Source organism: Mobula birostris, chromosome 29 (genome assembly GCF_030028105.1).
Source record: "Mobula birostris isolate sMobBir1 chromosome 29, sMobBir1.hap1, whole genome shotgun sequence".
NCBI lineage: Eukaryota > Metazoa > Chordata > Chondrichthyes > Myliobatiformes > Myliobatidae > Mobula > Mobula birostris.
The window spans coordinates 16449857-16477063 of NC_092398.1; the positions used below are offsets into that span (position 1 = coordinate 16449857).

Sequence of the window (27207 nt, forward strand, 5' to 3'; positions counted from 1 at the left end):
TGCAAGTTATATACACGGACCAAAAATGAGGTAGAAGTAAGCTTTCTTTGGGTTCCTGCTCATTGTGGAGTGGAGAGTAATGAAAAGGTGGATAGTATAGCTAAACAGTCACTCAAATCGTCTATAATAGGGGTCCAGATCCCTCTTAGCAAAGTGGAAGTCAAAAGTATTGAGGAGACATGGCAGAAGCATTGGGATGAGAGTAAAACAGGGAGACAACTGTACAAAATAGAGAGGCAAGTCAGATACAGAACACTGTCAAGTGGATATAGAAAGACAGAAGTGATCATCAGTCATTTGAGAATCGGACACACTAATCTTAATTACACATTACACAAAATAGGGAAACATCCAACTAGACATCTTCTCACCCTGTCTCTTGCACTCACAGCTATCTGGACTATTCCTCTTCTCAAACTGTCTCTTGCAAAAATGCCATCCCCTTCTTGCAATTCCTCCGTCTCCACCGCATCTGCTCTCAGGATGAGGCTTTAAAATTCCAGGACAAGGGAGATGTCCTCCTTTTTTAAAGAAAGGGGCTTCCCTTCCACCACCTCAACTCTGCTCTCAAACACATCTTCCCCATTTCACGCACATCTGCTCTCACTCCATCCTCCCACCACCCCACTAGGAATAGGGTTCCCCGGTCCTCACCTACCACCCCCCCCCCCAGCCTCCGGCTCCAACATATTATTCTCCGTAACTTCCGCCACCTCCAACAGGATCCCACCACTAAGCACATCTTCCCCCCCCCACTCTGCTTTCTGCAGGGATTGCTCCCTATGCGACTCCCTTGTCCATTCGTCCCCCCCCCTCCCTCCCCACTGATCTCCCTCCTGGCACTTATCCTTGTAAGCGGAAGAAATGCTACACATGCCCTTACACTTCCTCCCTTACCACCGTTCAGGGCCCCAGACAGTCCTTCCAAGTGAGGCGACACTTCATCTGTGAGTCGGCTGGGATGACATACTGCGTCCGGTGCTCCTGATGTGGCCTTCTATATATTGGCGAGACCCGACGCGGACTGGGAGATCATTTTGCTGAACACCTACGTTCTGTCCGCCAGAGAAAGCAGGATCTCCCAGTGGCCACACATTTTAATTCCACATCCAATTCTCATTCTGATATGTCTATCCACGGCCTCCTCTACTGTAAAGATGAAGCCACACTCAGGTTGGAGGAACAACACCTTGTATTCCGTCTGGGTAGCCTCCAACCTCATGGCATGAACATTGATTTCTCTAACTTCCCCTATTGCCCCACCTCCCCCTCGTACCCCATCCATCCGTTATTTATTTATATACCCACATTCTTTCTCTCTTTCTCTCCCCTTTTTTTCCCCTCTGTCCCTCTGACTATACCCCTTGCCCATCTTCTGGGTTTTTTTTTCCCGCCTTCCCCCTTTTCCTTCTCCCTGGGCCTCCTGTCCCATGACCCTCTCATATCCCTTTTGCCAATCACCTGTTCAGCTCTTGGCTCCATCCTGTCTTCTCCTATCATTTTGGATCTCCCCCTCCCCCTCTCAAATCTCTTACTAGCTCTTCCTTCAGTTGGTCCTGATGAAGGGTCTCGGCCTGAAACGTCAACTGTACCTCTTCCTAGAGATGCTGCCTGGCCTGCTGCGTTCACCAGCAACTTTGATGTGTGTTGCTTGAATTCCCAGCATCTGCAGAATTCCTCGTGTTTGTGTTTTTAAACATCCAACTGGGTTGTGTGAAGACTGTAGTCAACCAGAAACAGTTGAACATGTATTGATAAAATGTAAGAAGTATCAAAAAGAAAGAGTGAAGATGATAGGAGCGCTTAAGGTAAACAGAAAAACTGATGTGGGTATAGAGACATTTTAAGTGGGAATTCAAGAGAAATACAGATCCGTATCATGAAGTATCTGAAAGACTTAGGTTTATTATATGGAATGTACCGAATGCAATTCTTTTCCCTTCTCCTGTTTACCCAATGATCCACACTCCTGTCTAGCAGTTGGTGGTAATGCACCTTGGAGGTGGAGGTGGAGGTGGAGGTGGAGGTGGAGGAGAAGAAGAAGAGAGAAAGTTGTGGCTGACATTAAACATAGGAAAACGTAAATTACAAATGCAGATGAAATGAACTCACATTCAGATGAATAGTTCAAAGTAAATTTATTATCAAAGTACATATATGTCACCATCAAGAAGCAGGATTCATTTTCTTTCAGACATAATAACCATTCCTGAAACTAATGGTGTGAGTCCTGAGGCTCTTTCACCTTTGTCCTGATAGCAGACTGAGAAGAGAGCATGTCCTGGGTGGTATTATACTAATAAAAAAATTAGTTAGGCCCATCTCTGGAGTGGAGTCTAGGCCTCTTCTGAAATACTGTAGTATTAAACTCTATTCAAGCCTCCTCGGGAGTAGAGCTTAAAGTGAAGTTGGGACTCCTGTGGAGCTGTGCTAAAATTCCAGTTAAGCTTTCTCTGGAGTGCTGTTCAAAAATCTAGTTCAGCCTTCTCTAAGTTTAAAGTTCAAAGTACATTTTATTATCAAAATATGTATAAATTACACAATCTTTGGATTTGTCTACTTACAGGCAGCCACAGAACCCAATTTAAAAAAAGATGATCACCCAATCTACATAGAGAGTAAAAAAACAAATCAATTCATGCAAACAATAAAGCAAGCATCAGTTTTCAGAATGAAATTGAGTCTATAAACCTGAAGCTAAAGAGGATGAGAGTATGCAAGTCCAGTTCAGCCTCCTCTGGATTAGAGTTAAGAGACTAGTTCGGCCTCCTATGGAATACTCCATTCTAGTCCAGTTCGTGCATTATAGGAAAGAATTGAAGATTTTGGAGAGGATTCAGATTTAGGCCACAAAAACAGAAAAAGGTCATTCAGTCCATCGATTTTGCTCTGTCATTCCATCATATCTGAGTTATTATCCCTGTCAATCACATTTTTCGGCCTTATCTCTGTAATCTTTGACTCCCAACAAATCAAAAACCTATCTAATTGCGCTTATATATGCTCAGTGACTTGGCCTCCACAGATGTCTGTGACAAAAAAAAAAACACTGAGTAACTACCCACTGGCTCGAGAGATTCCTCCTCATTTCTGTTCTTAACAGCAATCTCTCTATTCTGTGGCTGTGCCACCTGGTCCTCAACTCACCCAGTACAGAAACATCCTCACCACATCTACTCTATTCAGGCCTTTTCATATTCGATAGATTTCAATAAGATCACGCCTCATACTTCTGAACTCCAATGAGTTGAGGCCCAGAGCCATTAAGTGCACAAAATACATTCACACTTTCACTCCTGGAATGATTCTTGTGAACCTCCTCTGGATCCTCTCGAACACCAGTGCAACTGTTCTTAGATTATAGACTAAAAACTGCTCACAACACAGCAAGTGCAGTCTAACCAATGCCTTATAAAAAAGCCTCAGCTTTACATCCTTGTTTTTTTGTTCTTGTCCTGTCAAAATGAATACTAACATTGAATTTCCCTTCCTTACCACTGACACCAAAGGAAGAGTAACACTAGCGATCATGCAAAGTGTTTAAAACATATTCAAAAACTGCAGGACCAACTTACACAGCAAGGTATAATATGTGCTTTTGGATCTGAAAAAGGGAAAGAAGATGAATATGGACATTGATTGGCATGATTTAGCAGACAAAGCTACTAGATACGCTGACAATAATTACAGAGCACCATTTCCGGAGGAACTCCCACTGACACCATACTAACGGGATCCGGTACCATCTGCACAATTGGCACCCCTAATTACTCTCAGAGAGGGGGGGAACAGGGGACCAAATCAAAATCAGAATAGAACAAACACCACACCATTTGGGATACAGCAGCTTAGAGATATTGCTAAGGATATCGGAACATGTGTGCTCAGGGAGGACACGAGAGATTTTCCAAGCAATTAGTCATCAGAGAATAATACATTGCCCAGACGACTCTCAGGAAAGGAAAGTGGTTATAATATGCTTTTAAAAAATAATAATATGCTTACACACAAGTATACACTCACCTTTGTCAGATATACAATGACATGGAGGGGGAACAAGTGAGGGACTGTAAAACACAATAATGAGTGTTATGGGTGTTAATAGAGGGGACCCAGTAGATGTGCTAGCCAAATGTTACCAGAGGAGAGGTGAACATCCCGGTTATGGACTGTGTTCCAAGGGGTTTATTGGACAGCATTAGAGCGGGACCCTTTCGGACCAGGGGCCTCAAATAGATGGTTGAGGGCACTGGTGTCTCACTGTACCAATGAATCTAAAAAGGCAGTGGAAATGTTTGACCCTTTTGAACTCATACATACTGAGGCATGGGTACTGAGGAAAATGTGTAGAGCATGGGAAAAAGAGATACAAAGCCCAAATAAACTCCCTAATGGACGGTGACGCCTATTAAAAGTCAGGTACCTGCATGGAGAAATGAGGGTAGGGGACCTACAGCGAGGGCCTCCCTGCCGCACTATCAAGGGGCAAGGAAGAGCAGAGGAAATGGAACAGGCAGAACTGAAGGTGCAGTAATTAAATGCTACAACTGAGGTCAAAAGGGGCACATTAAGAGAGAATGTCCAAACCAGAGACGAGAAAGAACAGAGCAATGCGGTTTGCCCTTGGAGGGGCCAGAAAGGTGGAGCCTACAAAATAACATAGCTGAGACACCTCCATCTAGGGAATTGTACCCTGAGCTTCAATGATGGAGTCAGGCCTCACCAACCTGGGTGTGTGACACAAGGTGGGATGAAACCGGAAGACGTCTAGTGAGTGGTAGGGCCAGAGGACACACTGTTACCTTTTTGGGGGATACTGCAGGATCCCAAACCACTGTCAACATCACTAATATAAATAATGTAAATTGGAAGATACAAGGTAAAATTATCCAAAGTGGATTCACAGGACATTCACAAGTGGGACATGTGAGTGTACCACTGGAAGTTAGAATAGGAGACATATCATTGAAGCATTCAATAGTGTTGGTGGAATTACCCAGGGAGCAGGACCATATACAGGGGTGTGATTATATGGCCAAAGCGGGGCTTTGCTTTGACCCAGTTAATTGTATGATTTGGCAGATGCCAACTGGCATGAATAACATGCGTGCGCAGCTCTCCAGTGAAAATGATATTGTGTCCGTAAAATAGGGGCCGTGGACAATTTTGATTTGATGGAAAATGGACGTAAAAGCACAGAGGAACATCTGGAGAAATTTCTGAAACGCCCGTTCGCTGCTGTCGTTACTGTGTGGTCGTGAATCTTTCGGAGGGTAGGCCTCAAATCCCCAGCCTTGCCTGCTTTTGGCGACCGAGAAGGAGGTCAAATTGTTCGGACAGAGATGACGCTCAGTACTCGGTGTCGGAGAGCTGATCAGAACCCAAAATTTTTGGATGACTCAGAGTCCGATTGTGGTCGGCATGGCAGGGAGAATTTTTCTTCCTTCTCCTGTCTGCGTGAGATGTGGGACATTTGAGAAACTTTGAACTTTACAGTGCTCACGGACTTCTTCAAGTTATGGTATTGTTACACTGTTTGTAACTATATGTTATAATTATGTTGTTTTGTCAGCTTTTTCAGTCTCGGTTTGTCCTGTGTTTTGTGATATCACACCGGAGGAAATAATGTGTCATTTCTTAATGCATGCATTAATAAATGACAATAAAAGAGGAATATGTGTCTTCATAATCATCATAGTCATAACATACACAAGATGCAGACCCAGCAGGAGTATATCAGGATAGAATATGCACAACGGGTGAAATGTGGGTAAAACTGGAGGAGATGAGCAATGATCAGAAGGTGCAGCAAATCATTGCACAGAACTCGCAGGGATTTGCAACACACAAGCATGACTGCAGAAAGACGGCTGCAGATTTGTCTGCTTCCCCTGTTCTTGACTAGACTGCAGTTTCTTCTGGCCAACAAAGCAGAACCAATGTAGTTATTCATGTGGCACAAGATGAGATGGACAGCATTACCAGTGAAGCAACACACATCAAAGTTGCTGGTGAACACAGCAGGCCAGGCAGCATCTCTAGGAAGAGGTACAGTCGATGTTTCGGGCCGAGACCCTTCGTCAGGACTAACTGAAGGAAGAGCTAGTAAGAGATTTGAAATTGGGAGGGGGGAGGGGGAGATCCAAAATGATAGGAGAAGACAGGAGGGGGAGGGATGGAGCCAAGAGCTGGACAGGTGATTGGCAAAAGGGATATGAGAGGATCATGGGACAGGAGACCCAGGGAGAAGGAAAAGGTGGAGGGGTGGAAAAACCCAGAGGATGGGCAAGGGGTATAGTCAGAGGGACAGAGGGAGAAAAAGGAGAGAGAGGAAAAGAATGTGGGTATATAAATAAATAACCGATGGGGTACGAGGGGGAGGTGGGGCATTGGCAGAAGTTAGAGAAGTCAATGTTCATAGCGGAAGTTAGAGATGCTACCAGTGAAGGCTAGGAAGATGGAATGTTATTAATAGTCAGTCCTTGTTTCCACCCACCACCCCAACCTATCTATTATGGCAATATCCCTCTTTCATTTCAGTCCTAAAGAAGAGTCAGTCTGAAATGCCAACGGTTTATTCATGCCCGTAGATGCTGACTGACCTGCTGAATTTCCAGCACTTTTTATTTGAGTGTTGCAGGATCTGCAGGATCTCTTTGTGTTCAGCAAATTCTGAATTCAGAGTTGCAAAAAGACTACCAACTTGCAGCTTCAGCTAAGGAAGACAATAGCATTAGCATTCATTTCCAGAGGACTCAAATACAACAAGATAGTGCATGGTGGAAATCCAGATTAGCTCATACAAAATGCTGGAAGATCTCAGCTAGTTAGACAGCATCTCTGGAAAGAAATAATCACTCGATGTTTCCGGCTGAGACTTCGTGCACAAAAAAAAATTAGATCAGGAATGTCATGCTAAGGCTCTATGAGGCACTGGTCAGACAGCATTTGGGGTATTGTGAGCAGTTAAGAGTCCCTTATGTAAGAAAGTTTGGAATGCTGAACATAGAATGGCATATCACAGGAAAAGGCCCTTTGTCCCTCAATGTTTTATTGAACTAATTAAATTAGTAATCAAATGACCAAAGAAACGTCTGTCTATATATTATCCAGACACTTCCTCACACACTTACTTATATGAACTCTCTGAAAATACCTGAATACATCTGCCTCTACTATCACCCCAGCATGCACCACACTCTGTAAAAAAAAACTCTCACATCTCCTTTGTAATAACCCCCTTACATGATTGCTTCTGGTATTAGACATTTCAAACTTGAGAACGTTATCTGTCTGCTCTACGTGTGTCTCTCACAATCTTATGAACCTATCACATCTTCCCTCAGCCACTGCCACTCCAAAGAAAACAACCCAATTTTGACCAACTTCTCATTGTAGCACATGCCTTCGAATGCAGGCAACATTCAGAATCAGAATCAGGTTTAATATCCCTAGCGTGTATTGAGAAAATAGCTGTAAACCTCTTTTCTCACCTTCTCCAAAGCCCCAACATCCTTCTAACAATGGGGCAAGTAGAACTGTATGCAATACTCCAGATGAGGCAGAACCAGCATTCTATAAAGTTGAAACATAATAGTTAATACATGGTATTCACAGCAATTAAATCACTTCAGCAACAGCAAACACCTTCATCTCTATCTACTCTACGTGTAAAGTTTGTGTGAGAAAATCGCACAAACTGACCGAAGTGAGAAGACAAAATGTCTGTGTTGGAGCAATGGATAGGAACAGCGACAACAGGATTGTACAAAGCAATGGAAAGATTCATCAACATAAACATCTACCTCCAAGAGTAAAACCTTCAAGACAAGCTTGTAGCGATCCAATATCGAATTACGAGTACAACTCTTCCATGGAAACTGTAAGTGGCTCTTAAAAGTGCCGTTGGGTTTGTCTTATCAGCACTCAGCCGCTTCACTTTGTACTGGTGTACTTCATCGCTGCTTTTGTCCCTTCCGACATGGTGTACTTGACCAGCTCCCCGGGTAGCAGCAAGCATACCACAGTCTGGACTCCCCAGGAGCTGATGGTCGATCGCTTGTTGTAGTAGGTTAGATGGGAAGTCTCACCCACGATGAACTCGAACATTTTGTTCATAGTTGAGCTCTTGATGCTCATGGCATTGGAGGAGATGCTGATGCTCATGGCATTGGAGGAGAGTGAACCTGCTTCATCACCTTGTACACGTAGATGGAGTAAGTCTCTTTCCTCATCCTTTTGCGCTTCTATCTCTTGCTTTGAGCTTTGGACACTGTTTTCTTGGCATGCTTCTTGGCAGCTTTGGATAGTTCAGGCATTTCTTAAATCTGTTTCAGACACAGAATGAAAGTCCCATCCCTGTAGTAATGAGGATTCGGCAAAAATAAGGTTCTCATTCGTAGATTTGGACAAATGAAAGCTAACATTTCAATCTAACCCTTCCATTGGGCAATGTGAATAGATCAACCACAGCCCAGGCTGACCAAAGTCAAAAAGGTTTATCAATGGTTATTTGGTTAATACAAGGAGACATAAATTTGGGTATCCAATATTGGTAACATTACTGGAGTGTTGTGAGCACTTCATTCACAAGGTCTTCAGTTCTGGGTGGATGGTAAATAAATAGGTACAAAATATTAGCTTGTTTCATGTGAAATATGATCCCAGTGCACCCCTTTCTGTCACTCCATGGTTTGCCTGTGGATGATTTTAGCCCTTCAAGAAAATATCATGATGAAGAATGATTGTATGTCAGTAGCACAGGTATTTCAGTGATATATGCAAAGCAGACATGATAGATTCTTACACTCTACAGGGATGGTTCATAAACTCCAGTGACCGGTCGTTCAGGTGTTTCAGTTTTGTTCCAAAGTTTCAGGTTTCTATGAAGAAAAAAATATCAGATGAAGTATCAGAATTCACAGCAAAGATATTTGCTATCATTTCAGCCTTGGAATGGGTTGAAGAAGTATGCCCTGATTTTGGACATCTGTGCTTTGATTCATTTTTGTTTATTATGTGAAGTGTTGTATGACATTGGTGATCATAGTTTTTCCATGCTCAGGACTGCTCTTAGCAAATTTTTCTACAGAAGTAGCTTGCTGTTGCCATTTTCTGGTCAATGCCTTTACAAGTTTCAGGCTTACCATCTACAAACCCCATTTCCAGAAAAGTTGGGATATTTTCCAAAGTGCAATAAAAACAAAAATCTGTGATATGTTAATTCACGTGAACCTTTATTTAACTGACAAAAGTACAAAGAAAAGATTCAATAGTTTTACTGACCAACTTAATTGTATTTTGTAAATATACACAAATTATGAATTTGATGGCTGCAACACACTCAACAAAAGCTGGGACAGAACTAAAATAAGATTGAAAAGTGCACAGAATATTCAAGTAACACCGGTTTGGAAGACTCCACATTAAGCTGGCTAATTGGTAGCTGGTGAGGTAGCATGACTGGGTATAAAAGTAGCGTCCATCAAAGGCTCAGTCTTTGCAAGCAAGGATGGGTCGTGAGAGAATTGTTAGTCAGTTCAAAAGGAACATTTCTCAATGCGAGATTGCAGAGAATTTAGGTCTTTCAACATCTACAGTACATAATATTGTGAAAATATTCAGATAATTCAGAGACATCTCAGTGCGTAAAGGGCAAGGTCGGAAACCACTGTTGAATGCGCGTGATCTTCGAGCCCTCAGGCGGCACTGCCTAAGAAAGAATCATGCTACTGTGACAATTATAGCCACCTGGGCTCGGGAGTACTTCGGAAAATCATTGTCACTCAACACAGTCCGTCGCTGTATCCAGAAATGCAACTTGAAACTGTATTATGCAAGGAGGAAGCCATACATCAACTCTATGCAGAAATGCCGGTGAGTTCTCTGGGCCCGAGCTCATCTCAGATGGACTGAAAGACTGTGGAACCATGTGCTGTGGTCAGATGAGTCCACACTTCAGCTAGTTTTCGTAAAAAAACAGGCGTCGAGTTCTCCGTGCCAAAGATGAAAACGACCATCCAGATTGTTATCAGAGAAAGGTGCAAAAGCCAGCATCTGTGATGGTATGGGGGTGCATCAGTGCCCACGGCATGGGTGAGTTGCATGTATGTGAAGGTACCATTGACTCTGAGGCGTATATTAGGATTTTAGAGAGACATATGTTGCCATTAAGGCAACGTCTCTTCCCGGGACGTCCATGCTTATTTCAGCAGGACAATGCCAGACCACATTCTGCATGGGCTACAACAGCTTGGCTTTGTAGTCACAGAGTGTGTGTGCTTGACTGGCTTGCTGCCAGTACAGATCTATCTCCTATTGAAAATGTATGGCGCATCATGAAGAGGAGAATCAAACAATGGAGACCACGAATTGTTGAGCAGCTGAAGTCTTATATCAAGCAAGAATGGACAAAATATCCAATTGCAAATCTACTACAATTAGTATCCTCAGTTCCAAAACAATTCAAAAGTGTTAGTAAAAGGAAAGGTGGTGTTACACAATGGTAAACATGCCCCTGTCCCAACTTTTGTTGAGTGTGTTGCAGCCATCAAATTCTAAATTTGTGTATGTTTACAAAATAAAATTAAGTTGGTCAGTAAAACTACTGAAAATCTTTTCTTTGTACTTTTGTCAGTTAAATAAAGGTTCACATGAATTAACATATCACAGATTTTTGTTTTTATTGCATTTTGGAAAATATCCCAACTTTTCTGGAAATGGGGTTTGTATTAAAACAGGTATATTGAACTATAAGCAACACACATCAAAGTTGCCGGTGAACGCAGCAGGCCAGGCAGCATCTGTAGGAAGAGGTGCAGTCGACGTTTCAGGCCCAGACCCTTCGTCAGGACTGACTGAAGGAAGAGTGAGTAAGGGATTTGAAAGTTGGAGGGGGAGGGGGAGATCCAAAATGATAGGAGAAGACAGGAGGGGGAGGGATGGAGCCAAGTGCTGGACAGGTGATAGGCAAAAGGGGATACGGGAGGATCATGGGACAGGAGGTTCGGGAAGAAAGACGGGTGGGGGGGAACCCAGAGGATGGGCAAGAGGTATATTCAGAGGGACAGAGGGAGAAAAAGGAGAGTGAGAGAAAGAATGTGTGCATAAAAATAAGTAACAGATGGAGTACAAGGGGGTGGTGGGGCCTTAGCGGAAGTTAGAGAAATCGATGGTCATGCCATCAGGTTGGAGGCTACCCAGACGGAATATAAGGTGTTGTTCCTCCAACCTGAGTGTGGCTTCATCTTTACAGTAGAGGAGGCCGTGGATAGACATGTCAGAATGGGAATGGGATGTGGATTTAAAATGTGTGGCTACTGGGAGATCCTGCTTTCTCTGGCGTACAGAGCGTAGATGTTCAGCAAAGCGGTCTCCCAGTCTGCGTCGGGTCTCGCCAATATATAAAAGGCCACATCGGGAGCACCGGACGCAGTATATCACCCCAGTCGACTCACAGGTGAAGTTTTGCCTCACTTGGAAGGACTGTTTGGGGCCTTGAATGGTGGTAAGGGAGGAAGTGTAAGGGAGCCACACTCAGGTTGGAGGAACAACACCTTATATTCCGTCTGGGTAGCCTCCAACCTGATGGCATGAACATCGACTTCTCTAACTTCCGCTAAGGCCCCACCTCCCCCTCGTACCCCATCTGTTACTTATTTTTATGCACACGTTCTTTCTCTCACTCTCCTTTTTCTCCCTCTGTCCCTCTGAATATACCTCTTCCCCATCGTCTGGGTTCCCCCCCCCCCTTGTCTTTCTTCCCGGACCTCCTGTCCCATGATCCTCTCGTATCCCCTTTTGCCTATCACCTGTCCAGCTCTTGGCTCTATCCCTCCCCCTCCTGTCTTCTCCTATCATTTTGGATCTCCCCCTCCCCCTCCAACTTTCAAATCCCTTACTCACTCTTCCTTCAGTTAGTCCTGACGAAGGGTCTCGGACTGAAACTTCGACTGCACCTCTTCCTACAGATGCTGCCTGGCCTGCTGCATTCACCAGCAACTTTGATGTGTGTTGCTTGAATTTCCAGCATCTGCAGAATTCCTGTTATATTGAACTATATTCTCCTTGGCATTGGACAAGTCACTTAGGTTACATCTAGGCTTGTGTATAAAATAAAGTGGCAGATATTCCAGCCAATCAATTATTTAAACTTAAGGACATCAAAGTAGTGTTGCCTTTGGAAATATGAGCGATGAAAGCTATAAGTAAAATTTAAATTTCACCATTGTGGCAACAAATTTTGGATAAGGAAAGTATGGCATTCATATCAAAATTATGTCGAGTTCCTCCACCATTTTTCCAGAATATCTTTTGATTAATTTTCGGAGAAATGAGCACAAATCTAAAGAGATTTTCTATCAGTTATTCAGCACGTTCGGCAGTAATGTTACAGACTAACCTTCAATATGGAACCGGAGTGAAAATAAAATTGATCTCAACCATCTCTTCGGGGAACATACACACGCAGCAGAAAACTTCATAAAACCACCTCGGCACATCCCAGCTCGCTTTTTAAAAGAAAAACAATAACCTGTAGAAGATAAATTAGTATGATATTCGTGTTTCTTTAAAAAGAACTTTCTCAGAAATCTTCCGCAGTCACAGCAAAACCCGAGTCCTTTCCTCCGCACTCATGGTATCCCAGGGGAACCCCTCTACGTACCTGTGAATGGCTCTGAGTAGCCTTTGGGTAGCTGGGTTTCGTATTCGGACTCTTCACTTACTGCCTCCGCCGTTTTTCTCGGTGCGGCCTGGTTATTGGGTAACACTCTACCCCTACATATGACGCGGGCCTTCTTGCTGTCCCTGGCCGCGTTGCCAGCCAGTTCAAGAATTTCAGCCGTTAGATCCTCGAGCACAGAAGCCAGTAAGTCCAAGACTTCGGCACCCAGTCGCTCTGCATAGTAGCCCTTTCTCAAGAACCTATTAACACGGCCCAAAGGAAACTGGGCCGGAGGCAAGCTTTCCTGCCTGTTTTACTTCATCGACTCATTTCAGCAAGATCAGGAACACCCAGACAAGGAGGAAATACCTCCGTCCCTTGGCCCTCTTGCATGTCTTGAGGGAATGCAGTGAGACTTCCATGATTGGTGCAATAGCGCATAAACTCAATGGAGAAAAAAATTAACCAGTGAGAGTGCGGATTTCCAATCAAAATCAAAAGCACGGAAGTAACTGCTTACCCGCCGAAAATAAACTGAAACTGGAAAACAGCCCGCCAAAAATTCTTTGTTCAAACCTAATCTAAAATCAAATCATTTGCAGATCAGCTTGTGGAATAATTCTCCGCATTAACCCATTACTGAAGTCTGCCATATTTAATGTTTGAGTGTAGCTAAAATTGAAGATCTGTCTGGGGATTTCATTTAACGATTTCCCAACTCAGAACAAAATTCGATTCTCAGTTATTGTCCCCGGTCAGATATTGTGTGAACTGCATCATATTACGACCGAGTTGCTCTTCTCAATCTACGGCTGGAGTTTAGACAAATTATTGGTTGAAGTACCGTCCGGTATTGAAATTGAATTCAGAGAACATGACGAAACAATGCAGCTCTGTTCATGAAAGGTTGAGTGGCTCTTAAAAGAGCCTTAGGGTTTTCGGTTTGTTATGGCAGCACACTTCATTTGGAGCTGGTGTACTTGGTCACCGCTTTTGTCCCTTCTGACACAGCGTGCTTGGCCAGCTCCCCGGGCAGCAGCAAGCGCACTGCGGTCTGGATCTCCCGGGAGCTGATGGTCGACCGCTTGTTGTAATGGGCTAGGCGGGAAGCTTCGCCAGCGATGCGCTCGAAAATATCGGTCACGAACGAATTCATGATGCTCATAGCCTTGGATGAGATGCCGGTGTCGGGGTGAACCTGCTTCATCACTTTGTAGATATAGATGGCGTAACTCTCCTTCCTCAGCCTCCTGCGCTTCTTGCCAGACTTGCCTGATGGTTTCGGCAGCGCTTTCTTAGCGCCCTTCTTGGGAGCAGGCTTCTGATCGGGCATTTCTTCTGTCCAGTTCAGACTAAAATAAGCAGAATAAGCAGAGCGCTGATTAAATAGGAAACGCTGCCGGCGGTATGCTAATCAAGGAATGGAGTTTGCGAGAATGTTCATTGGCTACACTGGGCGACGAATCACCATCGAAATAACAACGTCAAATTCTATATTTGGATATCAGAAATTACAAATACTGTGGCTCGGTCCACCAATCAGAAGCCTCTCCCAGCCTATTGACCCGGAACCTTGCCGGGAAGTGACCGTTCTTCGTGCCATTCATTGCGCTAGCAGGGTAAGAGGGTAAAGAGAAACAAAGGGGAACGTAAAATACAAATGCAGATGAAAGGTTCAAATTAAATTTATTATCTAAGTACATATATTTCACCATCGAGAAGCATGATTCATTTTCTTGCGGGCATAAACAGACTGAGAAGAGTGTATGTCCTGGGCAGTGTTAAACTAATAATATTAGTTAGGCCGTCTCTGGAGTGGAGTCTAGTCCTCTTCTGGACTCGTATAAAATTCTAGTTAGGCCTCCTCGGATAAGAGCCTAAAGTCTAGTTAGGACTCCTGGGGATTTGAGCTAAAAGTCTAGTTAAGCCTTCTCTGGAGTGCTGTTCAAAAATCTAGGTCAGCCTTCTCAAAGTTGAAAGTTCAAAGTACATTTTATTATCAAAATATGTATAAATTATACAATCTTTGGATTTGTCTGCTTACAGGCAGCCACAATACCCAATTAAAAAAAAATCAACACCCAATCTACAGAGAGAGAAAAACATAAATCAATTCATGCAAACAATAAAGCAAGCATCAGATTTCAGAATGAAATGTGTTCATAAACCTGAAGCTGGAGAGGATTAGGGTATAAAAGTCCATTTCAGCCTCCACTGGAATACTACATTCAAGTCTGGTTGGGGCATTAGAGGAAAGAACTGAAGACTTTGGAGAGGATTCAGAATAGATTTAGGCTATAAGAACAGAAATACATCATGCAGTCCATAGATTTTGCTCTGTCATTCCATCATATCTGAGTTATTAACCCTGTCAATCACACTCGTCAGCCTTCTCCCTGTAACCTTTGACTCCTGACTAATCAAGCACCTATCATATTCCAAAAATTCATCAATAACAATGGACTCCAACATCTACCCAACCACTGAAGTAACCACAGTATTGGCCAATGACTTGGCCTCCGCAGCTGTCTGTGACAATGAATTCCACTAAGTAACTACCTGCTGGCTCAAAAAAGTCCTCCTCATCTCTGTTCTCAATAGACATCTATCTCTTCTATGACTGTGCTATTTCTTTCTAGATTCACCCACTACAGGAAGCATCCTCACCACATCTACTTTGTTCAGGCCTTTTAATATTTGATAGGTTTCAATAAGATCACCCCTCAGTCTTCCGAACCCCAATGAGTTGAAGCCCAGAGCCATCAAATGCACAAAATACATTCACACTTTCACTCCTGGAATCATTCTTGTGAACCTCCTCTGGACCTTCTCGAACACCAGTGCAACTCTTCTTAGATAATAAGCTAAAAACTACTCACAATATAGCAAGAGCAGTCTAACCAATGCCTTACAAAAAAAGCCTCAGCTGTACATCCTTGCTTTTATGTTCTCATTCTGTCAAAATGCATACTAGCATTCAATTTCCCTTCTTTAGCACTGGCTCAACTGGCAAGTTAGCCTTTACAGAATCCTGCACAAGTAGTTCCAATTCCCTTTGCACCTCTGATTTTGAATCTTCTCCCTCTTTAGAAAATAGTCTATGTTTTATTTTTTTCTACCAAAGTACATGACCATACACTATATTGCATCTGCAACTTCTTTGTCTATTCTCCAAATCTCTCCAAGTCTTTTTGCAGACTCCTATCTTCTTCAAAACTTCCTGTCTCTCCACCTATATTTGTATCCGCCAATAATCTGGCCAAAAAGCCATCAATTACATCATCCAAGTCACTTACATATAACATGAGAAGTGGTGGTCTCATTGGTCACTGGCAGCTACCCAGAAAAGGCCTCCGTTGTTCCCATTCTTTGCCTCCTGCTCTTCACCCAATTTTCTATCCATACTAGTGCCTTTCCTATAAAACTGTGGGTTCATACCTTCTTAAGCAACCACACATTCAGCAACTTGCACAAGCCTTTCTGAAAATCCGAATTAACAGCACCTACTGACTCTCCTTTGTCTACTATGCCCCTTATGTCCTGAAAGAATTGCAACAGGTATGTCAAGCAAAATTTCTTCTTTAGAAAACCCTGCTGACCTTGGCCTAGCTTATCATGTGCCTTCAAGTACCTCGAAAATTCATCAATAACAATGGACTCCAACATCTACCCAACCACTGAAGTTAGACTAATTGGTCTATAATTTCCTTCCTTCTGCTTCTCTCCCTTCTTAAAAATGGAATAACATTTTCAATTTTCCAGTCCTCTGGAACTATTCCTGAATCTAGTGATTCTTGAAAGATCATTATTAATGTCTCCACAATCTCCTCAATTAACTCTTTCAGAACCCATTTGTTCCACTTGACTTATCTAACTTAAGACATTCCAATTGCCCAAGCACCTTCTCCCTCCAGTAGCAACTGCATTCACTTATGTCCCCTGACACTCCTCAATTTCCATCATACTGCTACTTTCTTCTACAGTGAAGACTGATGCAAAATACAGTAATGATTTACTTGATCTGTAATCCCCTTGTCCCTCATTATTACCTGATATTGCTCATTTCAGAATGGGTGCATGAAGCTGCTGGCCAGAGGAAACAGCAGTCTAATATAGGACAAGTGATGCAGACATCCAATTTTCTTAGTTTCACCCTTTTGTCAAATCCAATCTGATTCTTGCAATTGGATAATCTAATCAGAGGAACTGAATATGGACACAGGAAGCTTCAAGTAATGATCTGCTAAACCTGAGACCATTCTCAGACAAGTAGCCATTTGTTATATAATGGCATGGACTCTGATCTGATTCTTGATTCTGGGACAATCTAATCAGAGAAACCAACATGAGCCCATTCTCAGTCAGCAGGGGTTAGCAATGGTTCATTTGTTAACATAAGGAGACATAAAGTTAGTTACCTAATATTGGCAACATTAGTAGAGTGTTGGGAGCATTTCATTCAGAAGGTCTTCAGTTCTGAGTGGATGGGAAATGTATGGGTACAAAATATTGGCTTGTATCATGTGAAATATGATCCCAGTGTACCCCTTTCTGTCACTCCATGTATTTTCCCTGTGCTTGTGTTGATTTAAGCCTTCAAGAAAATATCATGATGAAGAATGATTGTATATCAGTAGCACAGGTATTTCAGTGATAGGTCATTCAGGTGTTCCAGTTTTGTTCTGAAGTTTCAGGTGATTATTAAGAAAACAATTATCAGATAAAGTATCAGAATTCACATCAAGGATATTTGCTATCATTTCAGCCTTGAAATGGGTTGAAGCATGCCCCGATTCTGTACATCTGTGTTTTGATTATTTTTGGGTTTTCTTTATTATGTGAAGTGTTGTATGAAATTGGTGATCACAGACTTTCCATGATCATGACTGTTCTTAGCAAATTTTTCTACAGAGGTAGCTTGCCATTGCCTTCTTCTGGTCAATGCCTTTACAAGTTTCAGGTCTGCCATCTAGTAAAACAGGTATATTGAACCAATAATTCTTCTTTGGATTGGACAACAATCATGGAGGTTACAGGATCTAGGCTTGTGTATAAAATAAAGTGGCAAATGTTCTTGCCAACCAACCATTTAGACTTCAGGATATCATTATAATGTGGCCTTTGGAAATATGAGAGATGAAAACTATAATTAAAAGGTTAATTTGATCACTGTGGCAACAAAGTTTTGATAATGAAAGGATGGCATTTACATCAGATGTATATAAAAGAGGGAAGAATTTATACTTACATTTTGGACATACAAGGTTGAATAAATCCCTGTTTTCAATTAATATGGATTATGTGGGCATTTGTATAGAGAGCGTATTATGTATAGAAAGAGCTTGCCAAGAAATGGTGCAACGTGCATTCTTTCAATACAGTTCCTATGAGGTGCAAAGGAAGCATCTAATTGCTAAATTGAGTTCTTTGGGACAAACACAATTTAACATGGAAGGCTTGTTAGATTATCACTGCCATTGTAATGTATGCAAGTCTATATTTGACATTCTGAAAAGCAATATAGATTTTGATATTATTTGTGTTTAAATTTTTGGAGGAAGAATTTAGTTGGTATACTTCCTGTCTCTTAATTCCACAATCCAACTCTGTAGGTGCTGTTATTGAACCTTATCTAACTCTGCCAGTCATCATTAAACCTAACAAGGACAATTATCGGGCTTTTTTTTACTTCAGATACCCTCAGCCCAGTTTGATTGTAATAAATTTACGAGGTTTACAGTATATATTGATGAGGATAGTTTGTGAGTTTGACTCTACAATTTGAGGAGGAGAAAGTCGAGCTAGATCTGTCCATATTACAGTGGAGTAAATGGAATTACAGAGGGTCAAGTTGGGAGCTCATCAAAGTCAAATGAAAGGTGGCACTAGCAGGGATGACAGCAGTACAGCAGTGACTGGAGTTTACGGGAGTAATTTGGAAGGCACAAAATAGATATATCGCAAAGTTGGAAAAGCAAGCTTTTTCTTCAGTATTTACTCTTCGCAATTGATGCTGTCTGGCCTGTTGAGATCCTTCAGCACTTTGTATGTGTTGCAAGCATGTCAGGAAGATTCGTTGATTGGCAGAGAGCTGAGTAGGAATAAAGGAGGTCTTTTATGGTTGCCCGACCTTCTTAATAGCTGCTATTAAAATTATTAACACTTCCCTTGACTGCAATTTTTCCAGGTGCCTTCAAAACTGGGCTGTAAAATCCCTGCTTACTAACAACAGGCATAGATCAAAACTTCCCTTCTGGGGCAAGGTTCTTGAAAAATACACATTTGAACAACACAACTTTCTGAATGAGAGCAATATTCGAGAAATGTTTCAGTGTCCCTTATCAAAATTGTCAGCAACCTTATGTTCAGCACTGAAAGCGGAGGAGTGTGAACATTCAGGTTAGAATTTGGAAACTGAGGGTAAAGCAAGTTTGTTTTAATTTGCAGAAAAAGGATGGTGGAGAAATTGATGGGATGAAATAAGTATCTGTGTATACCAGATCCAGCTGGATCAGGTTAATGGGGTTATCATTTTTACCAATTTCACATGATTCTAGTAGCAGAGATTCATTGATTCCCACTTTTCCAGAATGTTACAGCACTCTGACAGGCCATTTGACCCATTACATCGATATTTTGTCCTGTAGCCTGGGTAATTCAAGTGATTGACAAGACATTTCTAAATTACCATCAGCGACTCAGCTTTCACAACTCTCTCTGGTAGAGTGTTCCAGTTACCATCCCTCAAACTAATTCCCATGTCCTGCAGGTCTATCTACTCCTGATATGGGGGAAAAAAACACTCTGCAACCTACCCTAACTCTTCCCGTGATAATATTCTATACCTAAATCATCTTAAAGATGCTTATGTGAGAATGTTGTTCTTGGACTACAGTTCAGCATTCAACACCATTGTTTCATCCAGGCTGGACAAGAAGCTCAGAGACACCAGCCTTAATCCTGTCTTGTGCAGCTGGATCCTGGACTGCCTGTCAGATTGCCAGCAGGTTACAAGTGTGGGCCCCTTCACTTTCACCCCTGTAACTCTCAACACAGTAGCCCCTGGGGGCTGCATACTGTCCCCTCCTTTACCCCTGTATACCATTGACTGTGTAGCCACCCACAGCTCTAATCTTCTAATTAAATTTGCCGATAACACTAAATTGATTGGCCGAATCTCAAACAATAAAGAGGTGGCATACAGGGAAGGAGTTATCCCTTCTTCACAGGAGCCTCAAGAAAGCTGACATTACCCCATCAACATGGGAGGATCTGGCTCAAGATCACTCACAGTGGAGGGACGTCATCAGAAAAGATGTGGCTGCTGCTGAGAACAAGCTCAACGAGGCACAGGAAGCACCACAACAAAGCTTCTGACCCTGCTGCCCCTCCAGGCCTCACCTGCAAAGTTTGTGGCAAGCACTGCCTGTCAAGGATCAGCCTGTACAGCCACTCCAGGACACACATATCAAACCCCTCTAACTGACTGAAAGGAACCATCATCATCCTATGGGATGGATAGCCAGAGAGAGAGAGAGAGAGAGAGAGAGCATCCGTCTGACACAGTGGTGCAAGAAAAGAACCTCTCCCTCACGTCACAAAAACAAAGGAGCTGGTTGTGGATTACAGGATGAATGGAGACGGGCTAACCCCTATTGACATCAATGGATCTGGGGTTGAGAGGGTAAACAGCTTCAGTTCCTTGGCATCCACATCACCGAGGACCTCACGTGGCCTGTGCACACCAGCTGTGTGGTGAAAAAGGCACAACGGACGGTTGCGAAAGTTTGGTATGGGCCCCCAAATCCCAAGAACTTTCTACAGGGGCACAAGTGAGAGCATCCTGACTGGCTGCATCACTGCCTGGTATGGGAACTGTACCTCCCCTAATCGCAGGACTCAACAGAGAGTTGTGCGCACAGCCCAGCGTATCTGTAATTGTGAACGTGCCATGATTCAGAACATTTACAAGGACAGGTGTGTTAAAGGGGCCCGTAGGATCATTGGGGACTCAAGCCATCCCGACCACAATCAGTTCCAGCTGCTACCATCCAGGAAGCGGTTCTGCAGACTGATGAACTCACGCTGATTTGTGTGTACTCTACACTGACAGTTCTATTTATTATAAATTACTGATTCCACATTGCACATTTAGATGAAAACGTAACGTAAAGATTTTTACTCCTCATGAATGTGAAGGATGTAAGAAATAAAGTGAATTTAATTCAATCTCCCCTCTTTAGCAGGGATCAGTGCTTGGGCAGTGTCTGTTTGTCATTACGTCAACGATCTGGATGACAATACTATAACAAAATCAACAAATTTGCGGATTGGCCCTAAGATTGGGGATGTAGCGGACAACGAAGAAGCTTTTGAAGCTTGCAGTGTGATCTGGGAATTATTCGGTAAGGTGATGTCACAGGTAGCGAGCCCATAGAGAGAACTCTAGGCGCATTGGCCTTCATAAATCAAAACATTGAGTGCAGAAGTTGGGATGTTATGCTGAAGTTGAATAACACATTGATAAGGCCTAATTTAGAGTACTATGTGCAGTTCCGGTCACCTACCTACAGTTTAACATCTGCCCCAGAAAACATTTGAGGCTCTAACAAAGAGAGGCGGTAGTGAAGATGAGGCAATGAGGGGAGATTATGGGAGTAAATGCATTTTTGCAAGTTAACTATGCAACTAAGCATGTTCTCTAAATGTTCACAGACAAAAGAATATTATCTGAAGAGGCTGAAAGATTAATAGCTTTTACATTTGCTGCCCGAGCTGTGTTTTACCTGAATTTCAGGACTCCGGTCTCCGCGTTTGTTCTTTTTCCAGAATATCAGTGATTAATTTTCGGAGAAATGAGTACAAATCTTAAGAATTTTTATATCAGTTATTCAGGACGTTCGGTAGTAATGTTACAGACTGACCTACCATATGGAACCAAAGTGAAAATAAAATTGATCCCAACCATCTCTCCGGGGAACATACACAACAAAAAACCTCCCCAGCTCCGGAAGCAATTCAGAAAACCACCTCGGTTTGTTTAGAAAAAAAAACTGTAGAAAATAAATTAGAATGATTTTCGTGTTTCTCTAAAAAGAAATTCCTCAGATATTTTTCGCAGTGACAGGGAAACCCAGTCCTTTCCTCAGCACTCATGGTATGCGCAGGACAGCCCCTTCACAGACACTGTGAGTGGCTCTGAAAAGAACCTTTAGGTAAGGGGGTTTCATATTCTATCCCCTCACTTGCTAGTTCCGCCGGTTTTCTTGGGCAACAACACGGCCTGGATCTAGGTTAACACTCCACCCTGGGCAATCGGCATTCCATCCAGCAACTTGTTTAGCTTCTCGTCTTTGTGGTCTGCCAGCTGCAGATGCCTGGGGATGATGCGGGTCTTTTTGTTGTCCCGGGCCACGTTGCCGGCCAACTCAAGGATTTCAGCCGTCAGATACTCGAGCACAGCGGCCAGAAGAACCAAGGCTCCGACACCCACCCGCTCAGCATAGTTGCCCTTTCTCAAGAGCCTATGAACACCACCCAATGTGAACTGCAGTCCGGCCCGGAACGAGCTTTCCCACCGGTTTTTCTTTATCCACTCCTCTCAACGAGATCAGCACACAGAGAATGAGGAAATGTTTCCGGCCGTCGGCCTTCTTGTATTTCCTGCGGGGATGCCATGAAACATTTAGGATTGGTACAACAACGCTTAATCTCATTGGAGAGAGCTAATAAACCAATGAGAGAGCCGACTTATTTACCAATCAAAATCAAAAGCGCGGAAGTAACTGCTTACCCGCCGAAAATTAACTGAAACTTGAAAACAGCCCGCCAAAATCCTTTGTTGAAAATTAGTCAAACCATTGCAGATATTTGTCGATTAATTCTCTGCATTATTCCATTACTGAAGTTCGCCACATCTAATGTTTGAGAGTAGCTAATATTACAGAAGTGTCTGGAGATTTCATTGCTCTTCTCAAATTATGGTTGGAATTTTGCGTAGTTTTAACAAATTATAGGTGAAAGAACCATTTGGCATTGAAATCGGATTCACAGAACATGACCAGATATGCAGCTCTGTTAACGATATAGTGAGTGGCTCTTAAAAGAGCCTTTGGGTTTTCGGTTTGTTTTGGCAGCACTCTTCACTTGGAGCTGGTGTACTTGGTCACTGCCTTTGTCCCCTCCGATACGGCGTGCTTGGCCAGCTCCCCGGGGAGCAGCAGGCGCACAGCGGTCTGGATCTCCCGGGAGCTGATGGTCGACCGCTTGTTGTAATGGGCTAGGCGGGAAGCCTCGCCAGCGATGCGCTCGAAAATATCATTCACGAACGAGTTCATGATGCTCATGGCCTTGGAGGAGATGCCGGTGTCGGGGTGAACTTGCTTCATCACTTTGTAGATATAGATGGCGTAACTCTCCTTCCTCAGCCTCCTGCGCTTCTTGCCAGACTTGCCGGATGGCTTCGGTAGCGCTTTCTTAGCGCCCTTCTTGGGAGCAGGCTTCTGATCGGGCATTTCTTCCGTCGAGTTCAGACTCAATTAAAAGAAGAACCTGCGGAGTGGTACTTAAATAGGAAACGCTGACGGCGGTATGCTAATACAGGAATGGGGTTTCCGAGCATATTCATTGGATACTTGGAGAAACGAATCAACCATTGAATTTATTTCCACAAATCATTTCATTGGATATCAAAGATTACAAATATAGTCGCTCGCACCACCAATCAGAAGCTTCGCCCAGACTGCGGACCTGGACCCATGCCAACCCGTGGCGTTTCTCTGTGCCGTTAATTAGAGGGTAAAGCGAGAGTTGTGGCTGACATTAAACAAAGGAAAGTGTTAATTACAAATGGATTTCAAATAAACTCACATTCAGATGAAAAGTTCAAAGTAAATTTATTATCGAAGTGCATATATGTTACCATCAACAAGCGTGATTCATTTTCTTGCGGGCAGACTCCATACATTGATAACAGAATACTAGGTTTCATAGAATAAATGGGAGACTGTATCAATTTGGGCATTCAACCAGTGTGCAAAAGATACAAATAAAAAAGAAAGATAATATTAATAAATAATAAGCAATATACATTGAGAATATGAGTCGAAGGGTCGCTGAAAGTGAGATCAAGTTGAGTTAACGTTTCAATGATGAAATGAATTTATCCCCTTTGGTTCAAGAGTCTGATGTTTGAGGAATAATAACCATTCCTGAAACCAATGGTGTGAGTCCTGAGGCTTTTAACTTTGTCCTTATAGCAGAGTAAGAAAAGAGCATGTCCTGGGTGGTGGGGGTCCCTGCTGATGGAGTCACTTTTAAGGAGCTATGATCTTGGATCCCAAGGTTTCCATGCTAAGCAACAATGTTGAGGACCTGTACTGTAAGTTGCTTATTTCATGGTCAAGGGCTGCAAGAGACCGACTGAGAAAATTCAGTTATCAGAAGGGCAAAGGGACTTGTACAAGTTTCCAAAAGGCTAACTTGCAAGTTCTGTCAATGGTAAGGAAGGGAAATGAAAAGTTTGTATTCATTTCAAGATGTTTAAAATATAAATGCAAGGAAATAATATTGAGGCATAATAAAGCATTTGTCATTCAGCTTGAGTACCACGAGCAGTTTTGAACCCTTCATCTAAGAAAGGATGGGTTGGCATTGGACAGTGTCCAGAGGAGCTTCGCAACATTTATCATGGGAATGAAAATGTTAATGTTTGAGGAGAGTTTAATGGCTCTGGCCCTGTACTGGAGCACTTACCAATATCTTTAACTTCTCACTTTGGCAGTCTGAGTTATCCATCTGCTTCAAGCAGGCTTCAATCATACCGATGCCTCAGAAGAACATGGTAATATGCCTTATTATTTACCATGCAGTAGCACTTACATCCACTGTGGTGAAGTGCTTTGAGAGGTTGATAATGAAGCACACCAACTCTGGCCTGATAAGTGACTTGGATTTGTTCCATTTTGCCTGTAGCACAATAGATCCACACTAATGGTATTGCATTGGCTCATCACTTTACCCTGGAACATCAACATAGAACATAAAACAGTGCAGCATTGAACCAGGCTATTTCACCCACAATGTTGTTTCAAACCAGCTAAAAAGCAAATCAAAAACACCCAAACACTAATCCCTACTACATAGAGCACCATCCATCTTCCTTATGTCCATGTGCCTGTCCAAACATCTCTTAAAGTCCCCAAATGTATTTGCCTCTACCACCATAGCAAGGAATGCATCCCAGACACCTACAATTCTCTGAGTTAAAAACTTCCCCCTCTCAGCTTCAATGCATGTCCTCTGGAATTAGGCATTTCAACCCTGGGAAACAGATACTCTCTGTCCACTCTATCTATGCCTGTCATAATCTTGTGAACCTCTATCAGACCTTCCCTCAGCCTCTGGCACTCCAGAGAAAGCAAGCCGTTTATCCGGCTCCTTATGATAGGCATGCCCTCTAAACCAGGCAGCGTTCTGGTAAACCTGTTCTGTGGCTAAAGGGATCAGGGGGGTATGGAGGGAAGGCTAGTACAGGGCTCTGAGTTGGATGGTCAGCCATGATCATACTGAATGGCGGTGCAGGCTCAAAGGGCTGAATGGCCTACTCCTGCACCTATTTTCTATGTTTCTATGTACCCTCTCCAAAGCCTCAACATCCCTCCTGTAGAAGGACCTCCAGAACTGTGTGAAACAATTCAGGTGTGGCCTAACTAGAGTTTTATAAAGTTGCAATGTAACCTCCTGGCTTTTGAACTCAATGCTTTCTTTAATAAAAGCAAACATTCTATAAGCCCTCTTACAATCCATTTTGTGTAGCGAGTTTCAAGGAGCTATGAACTTTGATCTGAAGATCTCTCTGTTCAGCAACACTGTCAAAGATCTTCCCCTTAACATTTGCCCTACCAAAATGCAACACATTACATTTACCTGGGTTAAACTCCCTCTGCCATTTCTCAGCCAATAGTGTGAGGTCTGCCCACAATGATTCAACACTTTCCAACCCTATGTCACCTCTTTCTAATGATTTCATTACATTGTTTTTTACCAACAGAGTCACACCACCCACTCTGCCTACCTCCCTCTTCTTTTGATACCACGTGCATCCTTACACATTAAGCTACCAGCTATAATCTTCTTTCAACATGATCCAGTGATGCCAACATCACACAAGGGGTGATTGATAAGTTCGTGGCCTAAGGTAGAAGAAGTCAATTCTAGAAAACCTAGCACATTTATCTTTCAATATAGTCCCCACTTACATTTACACACTTAGTCCAGTGTACGGATCCCTTCTTTGTAGAAGTCGGCGTCTTGGACCTCCAGAAAGTGGTCCACAGCAGGGATGATTTATAAGTTTGTGGCCTATGGTAGAAGGAGATGAGTAATTAACTTCAAACTTTCTGCATAATCACTCAAAGAGTTGAACTGCACGTGCATATAACGAGAGTGGTATTACTCATCTCCTTCTACCTTACGCCACAAACTCCCCAGTGCAAACTCACTGATGTAGCTCTAATTCAAATGACAGAGTGAATCCTTTCGCACAGTCTCAAAAGATGAAAGGCCTCAGCCCAATGTGAACTGACTGGTGTGTCAGTCATTGAGATGAACAGGCAAATCCTTTTCCTCAGTCAGAGCAGTTTTACAGCCTCTGCCCAGTGTGAACTGATTGGTGTCTCTGTAGACTGGATGACTGAGTGAACCCCCTCCCACACATAGAACAGGTGAACGGTCTCTCCCCAGTGTGAACTCACTGGTGTTTCTGTATGGTGGATAATTGTGCAAATCCCTTCCCACAATCTAAGCAGATGAAAGGCTTCTCTCAAGTGTGAACTAACTGGCGTGCCTGTAGTTGAGATGACTGGGTGAATCTCTTCCCGCAGTCTGAGCAGGCAAATGCCCTCTCCCTAGTGTGAATTCGCTAATGCATCTTCAGTTGGGATGACTGAGTGAATCCCTTCCCACAGTCTGAGCAGATGAACAGTCTCTCTCCAGTGTGAACTCACTGATGTGCCAGTAGTTGAGATGACAGGATAAATCCTTTCCCACTGTCTGAGCAGGTGAACGATCTGTCCCCAGTGTGAACTCGCTGGAGTCTGTGTAGGTTGATTAACTGAGTGAACCCTTTCCCACATTCTGAGCAGGAGAATGGTCTCTCTCCAGTGTGAACTCGCTGGTGTGCCAGTAGGTCAGATGAATGGTTAAATGCCTTCCTACAGTCTGAGCAGGTAACCCACTTCTCCCAAGTGTGAATTCGCTGATGTACCTTCAGTTGAGATGACCGAGTGAATCCCTTCCCACAATCCAGACAGGTGAACAGCTTCTCTCCAGTGTGAATTTGCTGGTGTCTCTGTGCTTTGGATGACTGTGTAAATCCCATCCCACAATCTGACCAGATGAACAGACTCTCCCCAGTATGAACTTGCTGATGTCTCTGTAGGTCAGGTGACCAAATGAATGTCTTAACACAGTCTGAGCAGGTGAACGGCCGTTCCTCAGTGTGAACTCGCTGGCGTCTCCGCAGATGGCAGGAGCGTGTAGAT

General features: G+C 43.1%; 2 protein-coding genes and 1 pseudogene across 2 annotated transcripts; all 3 read right to left on the bottom strand.

Annotated features, from left to right (window-relative positions):
* Positions 1-3348: 3348 nt before the first annotated feature.
* Positions 3349-13145, bottom strand: LOC140190100 (histone H2B type 1-L-like; annotated as a pseudogene).
* Positions 13146-13604: 459 nt separating this feature from the next.
* On the bottom strand, positions 13605-14004 carry LOC140190005 (histone H2B 1/2-like). The gene has a single exon (XM_072246394.1). It carries the CDS (start codon positions 13995-13997, stop codon positions 13626-13628), a length of 372 nt encoding a protein of 123 aa, XP_072102495.1. The 5' UTR covers positions 13998-14004; the 3' UTR covers positions 13605-13625.
* An 8778-nt stretch (positions 14005-22782) lies between these two features.
* LOC140189990 (histone H2B 1/2-like) lies at positions 22783-23184 on the bottom strand. Its single transcript, XM_072246373.1, has one exon. It carries the CDS (start codon positions 23176-23178, stop codon positions 22807-22809), a length of 372 nt encoding a protein of 123 aa, XP_072102474.1. The 5' UTR covers positions 23179-23184; the 3' UTR covers positions 22783-22806.
* Between the last annotated feature and the right edge of the window lie 4023 nt (positions 23185-27207).